Genomic DNA, 14,409 nt, shown 5'->3' on the forward strand with positions numbered 1-14,409 from the left:
CTGGACCTGAGAGAAGGGAGTGGGCACGGGGCGGAGAATGAGAAGGCGAGAAGGCAGAAGGGGTGAGTGAAGGAGATGACCAACATAGCTGGGAGATTAGTTACAGTGAGCAAGTAATAGCTGAATAATGAATGAAATTAGTAAAATGTTGAGAATAATGAGGTTTAGATATTTCACTGCCGTAGAAGGTAATTACAAACTTTGAAAGGCAGAAAACTAGAAAGAACCCTGAGGTTTTGGATTGAGATTAGAGATATCACTGTGAACTCATGGTTTCAGATAGACAGATGGAGAGATAGAATAGAATATTTATGTGTTAGAAAATTGTTTGCAGTACACTCTCAAAGGATTCAGAAAATTCAAATTATAATACATACGCACATGCATGTAGGTACCCAGACACATATATATATACATTATAGAGATAGATAGATAAAGAGATGGATGGATAGATAGAAATTAGTTACATAGAAAGAGCACACATATGTGATGAAATGTTAATAACTGGGGAAACTGAGGGAGAAAAATTGTATTCTACCAGCACTTTTCTATAAACTTAAAAGTATTTTAAAGTAAATTATTTTTTGAAGATGGAAACATTGTCTCGGGACAGAGGATTCCTTGGGATGTCCAAGCAAAGGCTGAATAACCCTGTCAGTGGGTTATTGTAGAAAATCCTCCCACTGGTTGAAGATTTGATTGGACAATTCATCATTTTAAACTTTGAGCACATGATTAATGAATCATCTATTGGTGACAGTAGAGTAGACTGAGACTTGAGCCTCATTTCCAGCAATTTAAAGGACTGTTAAGATGTTAAGGAGATGTAATATGGGTATCCAACACTTTGTGAAGGCTCTTTTCCCTATCCATCCACCCATCCATTTCTCTGTCCGTCCATCCATTTTTCTACCCATTACCCATCCAATTATAAAAGGCATATGCAAGGGACTATTTCTAGACACCATGTACACACAAATGAATAGAATACACTTCTCCTGCCACCAGCTTTCTGAAGGAAAGGCACATAAAATTATAATGGTTCATTAAGCAAAGATTGAATGAGCCCCCTAGTTTTCCTAGTATAATTTAGAAATTATTTTATAGACATATTTTACTATTTCTTCCCTAGAGATGACTTTGTCTGCTGTGATCATCTGAAAGAGTCTGGTTTGTATATTCAGAGCTTCTCTCTCTGCCCTATTACATGTGTAAGTACTACACTGTGTATGTCCCTAATCCTAATTCAGGGCTTCTTCTGTGAAAAGAGGGGCTGTCTCATAAGTACATGTAATGAGAATAGAGCTTTTAAAAGTGTGAAAGTCTCTTTTACTGATACTGTTTCTAATACTTAAGAACAAAACATATCCAAAAGAAAAATAAAAAGACTTTTACTTATGCCTTACTCTTCTTTTATACCTTACAACTCCTAATTGCACTAGGCAGGGTCTCACCTTACAACTCCTAATTGCACTAGGCAGGGTCTCACCTACCAAATGTTAATAGAACTGAAGACTTCAAAATCTATTTCTGAAATTAACATTTGGGCTTAATTATTTAAGATCCATTTTTTACAGTGAAAAGCACTTGTCACATTAAAATAGAGTGTGCATACATTTCAGTAGGCTACTTTGTAGTATGAAGATTTACACTAAATATAATTTAACTTGTTCTCTTTTCAGAAAATTTTCCTCTTATTATCCAAAATATATGAAGCAAAATGACAGAGGGGAAAATGCTGGAAATTAATCCATGGAAGAATGAACTTTTAAGCCCTTTATTTATTAATGAGAGCACTTGTGTTTTGAAAGTATGGAATTAAACACATTTTTACTTAAAAAAAACTATAACATGCTAAGAAATGCTAAGAAAGGTACTGAAATTGAAACTGTAACCTTTTGCTACTGTTTTTATGTATATTCTCAGGCGGTCTTGTTGGCTGGTTTGTTTTACAGTGGTTGTAGGGATGTGCTCAAATTAATACCAAGACACTATGGATTTCACTGATTAATAATTTTGTTTCTCCTGATGTTCTAGTGGCAAAATAGAGTTGTAGAAGGAAGAGACTTGTGAAAATATTTTTAAAGTTTGCAGTAATATTTTATGAACACTTGTAGTATCTTAATGTTTATTTGAAGAGCTTAAACCATGGAGGAGAAATTCATGACCATTGCTTTTTACTCCCCCAAATAAGAAAAATGTACAGTCTGCTTGAACTGCTCTAATGTAAGTTCCTTATAGAACAAATTCGTTAAATGATCCTACTAAGACAGAGTGTCTGTCTCTGTCACCGAGGAAAAATAATGGCCTGTTCCTGGGTAAATTACATTATAATCCGAGCATCGTAGGTGCAATAACTTGGTAACCAAATGGTCTTGTGATGGATGTTTGCTGGTGTCGCTGCATGGGTAGAGAAGCAGTGATTGAATCATAGCCTTGGACATTCAGACCTCTTATTTATGAATTGCAGAGTAGAACAAAAGAATGATAGTGTTCTGAGGTAGAATAACCGTGTTTTTAGAAAATAATCTCTGACAGTGTTAAGTTAAAAGCTGGAAATGCATTTGCCTATGTCAGAATAAGAAATATTAGGTTATAACCCCAAATTTAGAAAATACTTAGAGATGCATAGATGGGCAATTAAAAATTGCAGTAAGTTAGGAGATTGTGGCCAATATCAGCCATCAGGATTCTCAAAGCTATTATTAAGCTATAGCCCTATTAAGACATTAAAAGATGTTAATAGGGTCCTTGAAAAAGTTATTTATATCTTTTAAAGGTATCTTTATTCATTTTACTTTTTTTCATAGATTTACCAAAAATAATATTACATTTAGTAATCAATAGTAAATGTTTAATTGTAACTGGAACAAATTTTCCATTTTTCTTCTCAGAGGCCATGTATGAATAATGCAATGTATGTCATGTCTGATTGTCATTGATGTGATTGATTTGAACCAGAATGATGAGATCAAAAAACCATTCAATCATATACCTGTTTTTCATTAATTAATAGATTATAGAGAAAAATATGAAAGTTTTAAGAGCACATAAAAGTAACACCAATGTTAACTATCATATTATTTTAATAGTAATTTTTATAGTAACACTTATTTTTAATAGTAATATCTTGATATAACTTGATAATATGGTCTTTTTGTTCAGCATGAAGATTATATTTCTTTAATATTTAGACTTTTTACTAAGGGTTGAAATGGGTCTTGTAGCCATAGGAAATTCCTCTGACTACTGTATAATTTAGTGAATTTTTGAGAACTCTGTAAATGTAGCAGCAATTTGTCTCTCTGCATCCTGGACTTGATAGCACTTTATTGTTTTTCTCATAGGCATTTGGAAATATTTATGATGCAATACATTGGTAATCTGATGTGGGGGTCCTGTGAGAAATTGCTAGCGAATTTGTAAGCATTGGTACATTCTTCCAAATTCTGTTTCCACTCGTTATAAAAGAAGCAAAATAATAAATAAAATACTAATATAAACTTAACGATCTTTTAAAATTCTAGTATTGTTTTCTTTCTCAGTTCTTGCATATTTCACCATTGATCATTAACCTGATCATGTTAGTCCTTTCATACACATGTAGTGAACACCTGCTTTAGTTTCAGAGGAATTAATCTAGCAGTGTTCAAGATAAATAGAGTTGGCCTTGACTGATCAGGTGTTCCAAGTACTAATGTTTCTCAGCAGGCACATTTTAATTAAAACATTACTGTGAATCATCAGAAGAAAATTTTGAGTAAGTACCTTATAATTAAATAGCTTTTGAATAAAGTTTATATGCAATAATATTGATTGTGAGTGCTTAATAGAATAGGAATGGCATTTCAGTTCACTTTGGTAGATATTTAAATTTATCAAATTAATACGTTACTTGTATTCACCTTAAAAGGTGCCACTATAAATTTGAATATTATGTTCTTATAAGATTATTCATCATGTTTAGTTCATGAGTATTTTGTGGTTTTTAATGAGATATAATCCAAAAGCCAATGATATATATGAATTTTTTAAATCAGTATTTTGTGTGTTCTTGTAATTTATTAAATACCCAGAAAATGTCTGGGAGAAATGGATGTTCCAAGAATGTAAATTTTAATTATTAAGATTGTTTGTAACAATGAGAGGATAACTTGCAGATTCTTCTATAGGGGCAAAGTTACGTCCTTCATAATGTTGTTTATTATTCTGATACAAACCAAGAACACAAACATGTGTCTAATGGATTACCACTTGATGACTGAAAAGTGCTGAGAACATTTTGACTATGTATCTACAAACTGACATTTTGGGTGGAAATCTTCTGAGATAATGAATATATTATAAAATGATGCACGGAAATTTATTTTTTATGTAAAACTGGTCTTACTCATTAACTTTTCCTATTGTTGTGTTGCTACTTACAACCTCGTGTACTCATTTAATCCTTGATCTTTTGTATGAATCTGTATTTTCAGTTTAACAAAACATTATTTTCTGAGAATTATTTTGGATTGCACTTTGAGATCTTTTTCTCTTGCAAATTGTATATCTAAGCAAGTGGGGTTTAAATATATAAATATATATTTATATGTATTAGGCAAGAATGTGAAATACTTAAATAATAATGCCAGAGCTTAGTTTTGGAGAATATTGGACTATTAGAAATCTTTACTTGTAACAGTGATTCTTCATAACTGAACTCATTGTTGGGTCATGAGGACCTCCCTAATGGTTTGCAAAACACTCTAGATACATAGTTCTTCAATTATTTAAGGCTAACTACACATTATTCCAGAGGCTTTTATCTTTACTCCCCAATGAAAAGTTATTTCCTAGCAATTTCTTCAACTAGGAGTTCTTAAGGGTTACTAAAGTATATTATTTGTAAGGTAAAATTAGTGTTAATAAAATTTACAAGACTTTCATTGTTGATTTTCCCCCAAGTCTTTGGTAAAAGCACAAAAACTCACTATGCTCAAGATGTAAGTCGTCATGGTCAACTTTTCTGCAGTTTTAGTGGCGAGCACTTCAATGGGGTGTGATTAGTGTTGTTGTGACTTGATTATAGTTTTCAACTGCAGCTTTATTATATTTGTTATTTGTTGGATTATTCTTCAAAGTTTTAAAAGAAATCGCTTTCTTTTTTTGTTATTGTTGTACTACTTATACTTGGTCGTAGTTTCATTTCTTTATAATTTTCTGAGATTTCTTTTCTCTTTTTAGAAAAGTACATGTTGGTTTTGGAGTATTTTGCCCCACAGATTTCATAACTTTTACTGTTGTTGAAAGTTAGCTATGTTACTTAATTGATTTAGAATATATTAATTTTCTAATGTTATAGATCTAAAGCCATTTTGGACTGTGTTATTTTTTTAAATTACATTCCTTTTAAAAATACTTTTAAAATTTATTTTAGAGAGGGAAAGGGAGGTAGAAAGAGTGGGAGAGAAACAGCAATGTGTGCTTGCCTCTCATGTGCCCCTTGTTGGGGACCTGGCCTGAAACTCAGGCATGTGCCCTGACTGGGAATCAAACTGGCGACCCTTTTGTTTGCAGGCTGGCTCTCAATACACTGAACTACACAAGCCAGGGTATTTTTTTGACCTGTAAACCCTTTTAGAGTAGTCCGGAGAAAGAATTCCATTGATATCAGAGTTTCAGTTATTCCATTTAAAACCATGGAAAAAGACAGAAAAATGTATTATATAGCCATTTAGTGACAGTATTACTATTAATAATGGCCTAGAATTATAATTTCTCTTTTAATTTTAAGAAACTACCATATATTTTTAACTAGTTTTTAAAGGAATATAAAAAGCTACCATAAACACATAGCCTATTTCTCTTAATAGATGAGGCTTAGTCTGAACACTGACGTTAGAATATTTTTGTGGTAATTTGTCCTAAGAAGACAGAAAATTCTAACAGGTAGAAAGTTTTCTTTTGACTGTTGGATGGTAAACTCTGGTTCCTTTGAAAACTAACAAACTTTGAATTGCTGCAGAGGTCAAAATGTTTAAGATCTTGTTCTGGAGTCTTCTATTGACTTTCTCTGGAAGTCAAGCCTCACAACACGTGGCTCAAAGAAATACTGAATTTGCAGTGGATCTTTATCGAGCTATTTGTTCATCTCATGAGAACAACATTATATTTTCCCCACTTGGAACGGTGTTGGCTCTTGGAATGGTACAACTGGGAGCCAAAGGAAAAGCACAGCAGCAAATAAGACAAGCATTAAAATTCCAGGAAACCTCAACTGGTAAGAGTCTTATACATGATTGTGTGTACTGGATGCTATCTGGCCAAATTTATTTTTAAAATATTAGAAATAAGTTCAGGGTCACAGGACTTTAATAAATAAAAAATTATAAAAACTATAAAATTATAATTGATTAGAGAATTGTAATATAAATAATGTCCATTCATTTATAATTATTTCCTAATTAAATGTTACCAAAATAATGTATTAGGAAATTAATTCTATACAGATACATAATTATGAGTATATCTGTATATCTTATTCTGATCTGTTTCAGATATTTTTTAATTAATTGAGATTAAGCTTTGTATATATGTTTTTGTGCATAGGCATATATATATATGCATATATGCTTGTATACACATATTCTTCCCCTGTCCCATGCTCTGTTGTGATCATTTTTTATAGCATGCAACTGCTTCAGAATATAAATATTAATTGTTGCCTTTTATTGACTCTTAGAGAAACATCAGTACTTACTTAGCCCTTCCTCCTTAGGTCATTTCCAATACTTCTCTTATAAAAATATTCTGGTGAGCACCCTCACCCAGAAATCTTTGTGTTGAATTCATTAGCTTTCAAAAACTAGCTATCTAAGTAAAATTGAAGCTTTTCACTTAAATGAGACAATAGAGCATTAATGTATACATTTTTAAAGCTTATTTGGTTGTTAGCCTTTAAAGAAAATTTGGAAAAATGAGCATTTCAGAGGCCTTTTTACACATGAGTGGTGGTTGTTTTGGATTCTGCTGGCATCCATTTGAAGAGGAGACTGCCCATTTTCCTGGCTCTCCTGTACTACCAATTTCCATAATAACTCGAATTTTAAACTTTTACATCTCTGTCAGATCGCAGGTCCTGAACATTAAAGGAAAATCCAGGTTTCTGATTTGAAAATTTATTTACTATAACTAATTTCAATGTATTTGTCTTAGCACAGCATAGTTATATTTAGAAATGTGTTTTTCTCCTTTACAAGGTTTTATTTGCATCATTTTAAACAAAGCAATTTTATGTTAAAAAAGGTTGATGAGAGTGAAGTTAATTGCAAACATTTTCCTTTGTGAATAATGGAAGAGGGAGCCACTATGTTCCAGAGTCAGTCTTGACTGTCTATATTAATTTCAGCAAATCCCACTGCACAGTCCCAGAAACATTTAAATCACATGGTACAGTTTGAACAGTAATAGTGCATTTATGAAGATATGTAAAGTTGATTCCATGATATACTAGCAAATTAGAGCCTCTAAAATCTAAATTACTTTAAAATGGATTTAATCTTACAGAGAAACACAGATGTCTTAACAACTCCGGATTGTGAATGCAATAATAATCACAGTAATAATGATGACAGTATCAAACATGTATAGATTCAGACATATATTAGCAGTAACTTTTATATGCTTGATATACATGATCTCGTTTAATTTTCTGAATTACTCTGTGAGGTACACATGCCACTGATGGACAGATGAGGTCACCAAAGCAAAGAAATGTTAAGTGACTTTCCTAGAACTAATTCCAAAAGTGATTCAGTGAGGGTTAAAGATCATAAGAACAATAATGAAAATCTTTATCTTTCCCTTGGAAGAATATATACAGACAGTTAAATAGGAACATCTCAGCACATATGACTAGATGTACCAAACCTGCTTTCTGGTATGCTTTGTGAAGGGAGACAGGGGCACAGATGAAGGAAAACTGCAAAAAGAAAAGAAAAGACCATCCAAAAAGGGAGAAGATTTGAAAAATACAAAAGATGGGAAATGCAAGAATAAGGAAAAAAGAGACAGAATTAAGAATGGGAGACAAGAAAGAAGAAGGATAAACGCCCAGGACGTCTGGTACTAAGGGCAGGAGGAGACTGTGACAGGCAGAAAGGCAGTGACTGGGAAAGCCATAGTGGGACCCAGGACAGAAAGAACCATCAGTACTCATGATCCTGCCTTTCTTTAAAATTTGTATGTTTTGTTCACTAAAATGTATTGAAATGAATAGTGATTTTTAAAAAGTATGCTACAGTAAAAGGTTATTTGTTTTGATTACTGAATTCATTGCCATTTCCTTAAATGTTATGCCCAAGATAAGTGTCTTCACTGACTCATCTTAGTCCTGGCCCTGCCTTTGGTTCCCAGTGATCATTGAAAGGTGCACTCTGCTGAATCGGTCTATAGTTTACTTTTTCTGCTCCCAATCTGTTTCACATAAGCACCAGGCTTATTCTAGAGATTAGCACATGACTCCTGGCACCCTGCCCCACTGGGGCTCTGTGTGCTTGGTTCTCTTTCTTTCCCCCGGTGCCAAAACATCTGCTCAGAATTTGCCTTTTCCAGTTTACTGAACCTCTGTTAATGCTCCATTTTTCTTTTCCTCTAATAATTTTGCTTACTAATCAAAAATTCACATGAAAGTGCTTCTTCATTCCAAGTGCATTATGGAGAGAGAGCTGAGCACAGATTCTTGATTCAGCTCTACAATCAAATGACCTTGTGATTTGGCACCTTTCAAGTTACTGCATGTGTATCTCTCTGGAGTTTAGACTCCGCACTGTAAAAAGAGGAGTTTGGATGAGATGATCTATATAGACTATTTGGCAAAAATAATCTCTAATCTTACGACCATCTTTGTTTTAATCTTTGAATCTCTCACATTGTACTCACAATTGGCTTTTGGGCATTCAGCAAGAGAAGTAAACATATACTAGACTTCAGAACATTTTATGGAGGTCTGGTACCATCAAACCAAAAGTCATATTCACCTCATGACCAGTACATTTTCCCTAGCTCTGTTTTAGGAAGTTAAATAAACTTATTTTCATAGCTTTTTATAAGCCATGTGTATGTATTATTTTTCATCTATGCTAAGAGAAGTTGTTCATCTATAAACTAAATCAACTTTGTAAGGCCGATGATAGCTTTACATTTTCCTCCAGATCTGTGCAACTTGCTGACATTTTTTTATTGACTTCTGAGTCCAGTGATCTATCAAAGGGCAGCTGATTGTCTGTCACACAGTCTTAGACCTTTAAGTACATGACATAAATCTATTTGCTCTGATAAATGAGTTCGAGCTATTTTTTTCTCCCACTCTCCTTTTTGTCCCCTTTCCTTTAAAGATGTTCATGAGTTACAAGTTCCTGCAAATGGGTTTCACATTTTGCCACTTTACTTCTGACTTTAATTAAGTCTTTTAGAGAATTTTCTTTTAGAGAAGCTCACTGCCTTCACCAAGAAGTCTTCTTTGTAGCCTCCCAGCTATTGAGACATCTTTCTTGGACTCAAACCGCAGGAAACCGTTGCATCTGAAATCACCGCATAAACAAGTAAAACAGATTAACTTTTGTCCCTTCCTTATGTAAGGAATTACAGGATTGTGAAGAATTACTCAAACGCTTCAGATAAACTTCCATATCTAACATCTTTTCTGTCTGTGTCTATGTTCCATATATGGGGACTTATAGTGTGAAATATAATATACCGTACTTCCTAGAGCCTCCTGTATGATTGTGTAGGCTGTACCTACACAAGAGTGCCAGGACAAAGGGCAATTAGGGACCAAAATGTAGCTTCTCCTCAGCTGGACAAGATGCGAGGCCGTGAGGTTATAGCACCCCATCAAAGGTATGTGTTCTTTGCACAAAGATAGAGTATGGGCTGGTAAAGTGTTAACACACACACACACAAACGTGCACACATGCTTATACTTGGTAGATACTGAGTATCCAATTTATCTCAGCAATATTTTTACATGCCTTTACGTAATGGACATCTTACAATGATAAACCATTTATTTTTCTTCAATAGAAATTTATTGCATTTAATCACCTTTAAATTTATAAAAGTGGTATTTTCACTATTTAACTGAAAATATGACTAAGGCCCTGAATAAACTTTTGATGTGAATTGTAGTTCCCAGACTAAATGATTGAGTTCCAGGATTAAGCCAAAAGGGATGCCATTGGTGCCATTTGGTGAGTAATAGGAAGCCACTGAGAAAGATCACAGAATTCTCTCACTGGTACGTACACCTTTCCGACAACACTGTGGTCAGAATGATCCAGTGATAAACAAATATAATAGGCCAACAGCGATTCTTAGCTGACTCGGACTCATTTGGCTAATGGCTATACTTAGTGGCTATAGTTATTAAAGATTTTTATTGCTCATGTAGACAACAAAAGTATGTAGATTCACAAACCTGAATAGGCAATTCTAATTCTTATGCATCTCTAGAAATGATTATAGGGATTGCCTTGTAAACTTCAAATCTTGGACAGGTACTCATAAGAGAGTAATTCTTTCTTAAATGGAAATAAAATAATGTTGAAAAGAATTACCAATCACTGTCACAGGCCCCACCTGCATCCATTAGCATTACCCTTTTATAAATACTGCGTGTTAGGCAAAGAACGAGATTCTAACAATAAATATCCAACAACTAGAATTAGTTCAATTTGACTATTAAGAGGGAGTTTCCCTCACACTGTTTAGTTTGTTTTTGACACATTTCAAATTTACATGGATACTTTTGTTCCTATATAAGAGCTGATTTTTTTCTATGAAATGAATATTCTATGGGAGATAAATGCTTAAATATTTATACTAAATTAGAAGGGATTATTAATTACACCTAATGGTGCAAATATCGGTGATAAGAATCAGATTGTTTAGAAGGAAAGCGGAAAAGCTATTGTTTTTATGTTTTCAATATGTCAGTATACATTATAATTATTTTTTAGGAGAAGAATTTTCTGTGCTGAAGTCATTTTTCTCTGCCATCTCAGAGAAAAAACAAGAATTTACATTTAATCTTGCCAATGCCCTCTACCTTCAAGAAGGATTCACTGTGAAAGAACAGTATCTCCATGGCAACAAGGAATTTTTTCAGAGTGCCATAAAAGTGGTGGATTTCCAGGATACAGAAGCTTGTGCTGAGACAATAAGTGCCTGGGTGCAGAGCAAAACAGATGGTAAAGTTTCCCATTTTCATAAAATCATTATTTGATGTGGTAGTCATAGTTTTTAATATCTTAGAGAATGGTTGAATATTTCCCTACCAAAGTGGCTCAGAGTGATAAATCTTTTATTTCTCTTCCCTGCTATTTAAATTTAAACTAAAACAAAACTGCAAGAAACTGTGAACTGCTTTGAAAAGAACACAGGTTATTTTTTTTTTTTGAGAAACAACTATTTGTGGAATTCTTACTGGAAGAACTTTATTAGTAATTTTTGTTATTGTATAGATTTTTAAAGTATGGCAGCAGGAATAATATCTTTGGCCAGATAAAAATGAGATTTGTCAATCCCAAATGGTTTTTTCCCCACAAATACTATAAATAATTATCACATCTTAGTTAGACGTGTTAATCTTTAATAATAAATGTTGACAGCCCTATTATAAACGTGGTAATCTTAACTTGAAATTAACTACAAGCCAGCAAAAATCCCAAAAGGACTATAGGATGACATAGCACATAGAACACAAGCTTAAAGTCATACAGATGAACTCAGATTTTAACGTATTCTAAGCTATGCCTCAATTAAAATGAGGATATTATTAAATTTCAGGATTATTAGAAAGGGTAACAATAATGTCTGTGAAGTGACAAGCATATATCTGGTCCCCAATAAACAGTGGTCTGTTTCTTTACTTATTCATTTTACTACAAAACATGGTGATGGTGTACGATGCTGCTATATTCTTTATGGGAAGCCTCATACAGGAAACTGTCAGTTGAAAACATGAAGTGGGTGTTGTGAGTTGTGTTCATAGGGAAGTTGTATTAATAGTAAACAAAATGAGAACACCCCTAGGCAGCTCCATGGCACCCATTCATGCCTTTGTCTCATGACTTTGAAATATTCATTGGACATTGATATAGGAGACTGTACCCTTGGAAGAAGAGAATCTTGCTAGCAGCTCTGTATCCACCTCTTCCAATGGTCAGCAGCTGCAGCTTCGAGTAGAAGACTGAGTGTCCCACTAATTTATTCATTCTGATCGATCTATGAGAGCACCTTGAAATAACATTTGAAAAATGCCAGTAAATGCACAGGAAGAAACTTTTTTCTGTCTAAAAAACAATTTATAGAAAATAATCTTACCAAAGAGAATTCATTACTAGGTCAGTTCAAATTTGCTTATTTCAATCTTGTTCCTCTGTTTCCTAGGTAAATCTTGTTTGTGTCTGTTTCTAAGTAAAAGATTTAACAGTGCTGCCCTTTACTCTCAAAATCGGTATGTTTAGGTGATGGAGCATTCTGTTTATAAATGATCTGCGAAAAGAAATTTTTAAAAAGTCTATTAAAGTGTTTCCATTGAGCTAACGTGTATTTCTTCCTGCCTCCTTTTCTATCCCCTTCACAGGAAAAATTAAAAACATGTTTTCAGGGAAAGAATTTGGCCCTCTGACTCGGCTTGTCCTGGTGAATGCTATTTATTTCAAGGGGGATTGGAAACAAAAATTCAGAAAAGAGGATGCACAACTGATGAATTTCACTAAGAAAGATGGTGCAACAGTCCAAGTTCCAATGATGAAAGCTCTTTTGAGAACAAAATACGGTAATATAAGAAAGCGCACTCTAATGCATGACTTGGGGGACTGCCAGGTGTATTCAGTATTTTGTTTTCTCTTTCCAGGTTATTTTTCTGAATCCTCCATGAACTACCAGGTTTTGGAATTACCTTACAAAGGTGACGAGTTTAGTTTAATCATTATACTTCCTGCAGAAGAGGTGAACATAGAAAAAATGGAAAAACTAATTACCGTTCATCAAATCTTGAAATGGTTCTCTGAGATGCAAGAAGAGGAAGTGGAAATAAGCCTCCCTAGGTTGGTGATGTCGTTTGATCATTCTGCTTATATTTTCACTTATGGAGGGATTTGCATAGTCAGCTGAATTATAACAAATGCTTGAAAGGCTATAGACAAAAATGAAGAGGAAAATACATTTGGAAGTATTACTCCACAGTACGGACAAAAAAGCAGGTCTGAACGTCATCAGCACTGCTTTGCCATGAGGAGGACTGAGTTGAAGTGCTGTGTATTCTCTCGTAAAGATGAGGAAACGTAACCCTGCAAAGTAGACTGCTGGGTTTAAAAGAAATTATCACTCTTTTTATCATACAAGGTTATTTTTCCTTGATTAGAATTTAAAATATTTATTTTCTATTAGGTTTAAGGGAAACGAAACCCCCAAACACTTAGGATACTGTACAATGAAAAGACAGGTTAAATCACCTTTGACAGACAATGGTCTAACAGTCACTGCATTTTATGTGGACTCCTAGGCCTGACTTTACATAGTCAACGCAAAATGGGAACTGCGAAGACATGATTCAGTCATTTTAAACACAGATTTTGTGATATTAGGCTGCTAGATGAAAGGAAAAATTTCAGAGAATAACATGTGCCCAAATAGCTTAATGCACACTCTGTTTGAATTCTTAAAGAGACAGATGTCTAATAGATTGTATTCTGTCTTTTTATTTCTAATTTTTTCTTCAAACTCATCAAGGCCTACATAATCTGTGTGCCTCTCTTCCTGAATCCTTGGCCTCTTAAGCCTCTTGACATTTCCTTCTTTTCCACTTAGCCGAGATCCAGTCAGTCATTTTAATCCTTCTCTCACCAAATTCGTTAATGTTTTTGCACCTTGTCTTTTCCCCTAATCTCTCCCCAACCACCCCCAATCCTGAATCTACTCATAGAACCACTGTAGCTCCTCAAATACTTATTTTCTTTAGCAAAACCCAGAAAGCAGTCACTTCTGGTCTCACCAAGGCTGGAGCTTGGGTTTCCATGTTTCTCTTCAAATCACCTTCATTTCTAACTCCCACGCCACACTGAAACTTCACCTCCATTCTCCATGCACTACTCTGTGTTGCTTTCTCTTACAAGAAACTTGGATCTCAACTTCTTGTTCTTTATAGAAAACATGTTGTCAAGCAAACTCACCTCTCTACCCTTTGCCTCAAAATATGTACACAATTTTGCTGATCATGTTTTTTTTCTCCCTTCTTTGTTGTCCTATAAAGCTAGCCTATGATTTTTTCATTCTAACTCTGGGCTCTTGATCCAAATGTTATTAACCATCCCATTTTTCTTTAAAATCTTTCTTAATCTCTGTGGCAGAATTTCTGTTAAT

At 34.0% G+C, this 14,409-nt stretch overlaps 1 protein-coding gene across 1 annotated transcript in view; it reads left to right on the forward strand.

Moving 5' to 3' along the window:
* The first annotated feature begins 1,851 nt into the window (after window positions 1-1,851).
* SERPINI2 (serpin family I member 2) overlaps window positions 1,852-14,409 on the forward strand; it is a 32,713-nt gene continuing 20,155 nt past the window's right edge. Inside the window, exons 1-5 of the mRNA XM_037163291.2 lie at window positions 1,852-1,873; window positions 6,008-6,262; window positions 11,001-11,231; window positions 12,629-12,823; window positions 12,902-13,094. Of these exons, the coding sequence (XP_037019186.2) occupies window positions 1,852-1,873; window positions 6,008-6,262; window positions 11,001-11,231; window positions 12,629-12,823; window positions 12,902-13,094 (896 nt within the window). The remainder of the gene's footprint in view (window positions 1,874-6,007; window positions 6,263-11,000; window positions 11,232-12,628; window positions 12,824-12,901; window positions 13,095-14,409) is intronic.

The sequence above is a fragment of the Artibeus jamaicensis genome, unplaced genomic scaffold, assembly GCF_021234435.1.
Source record: "Artibeus jamaicensis isolate MK-2021 breed Jamaican fruit bat unplaced genomic scaffold, CSHL_Jam_final scaffold_474, whole genome shotgun sequence".
In the NCBI taxonomy this organism is placed as follows: domain Eukaryota; kingdom Metazoa; phylum Chordata; class Mammalia; order Chiroptera; family Phyllostomidae; genus Artibeus; species Artibeus jamaicensis.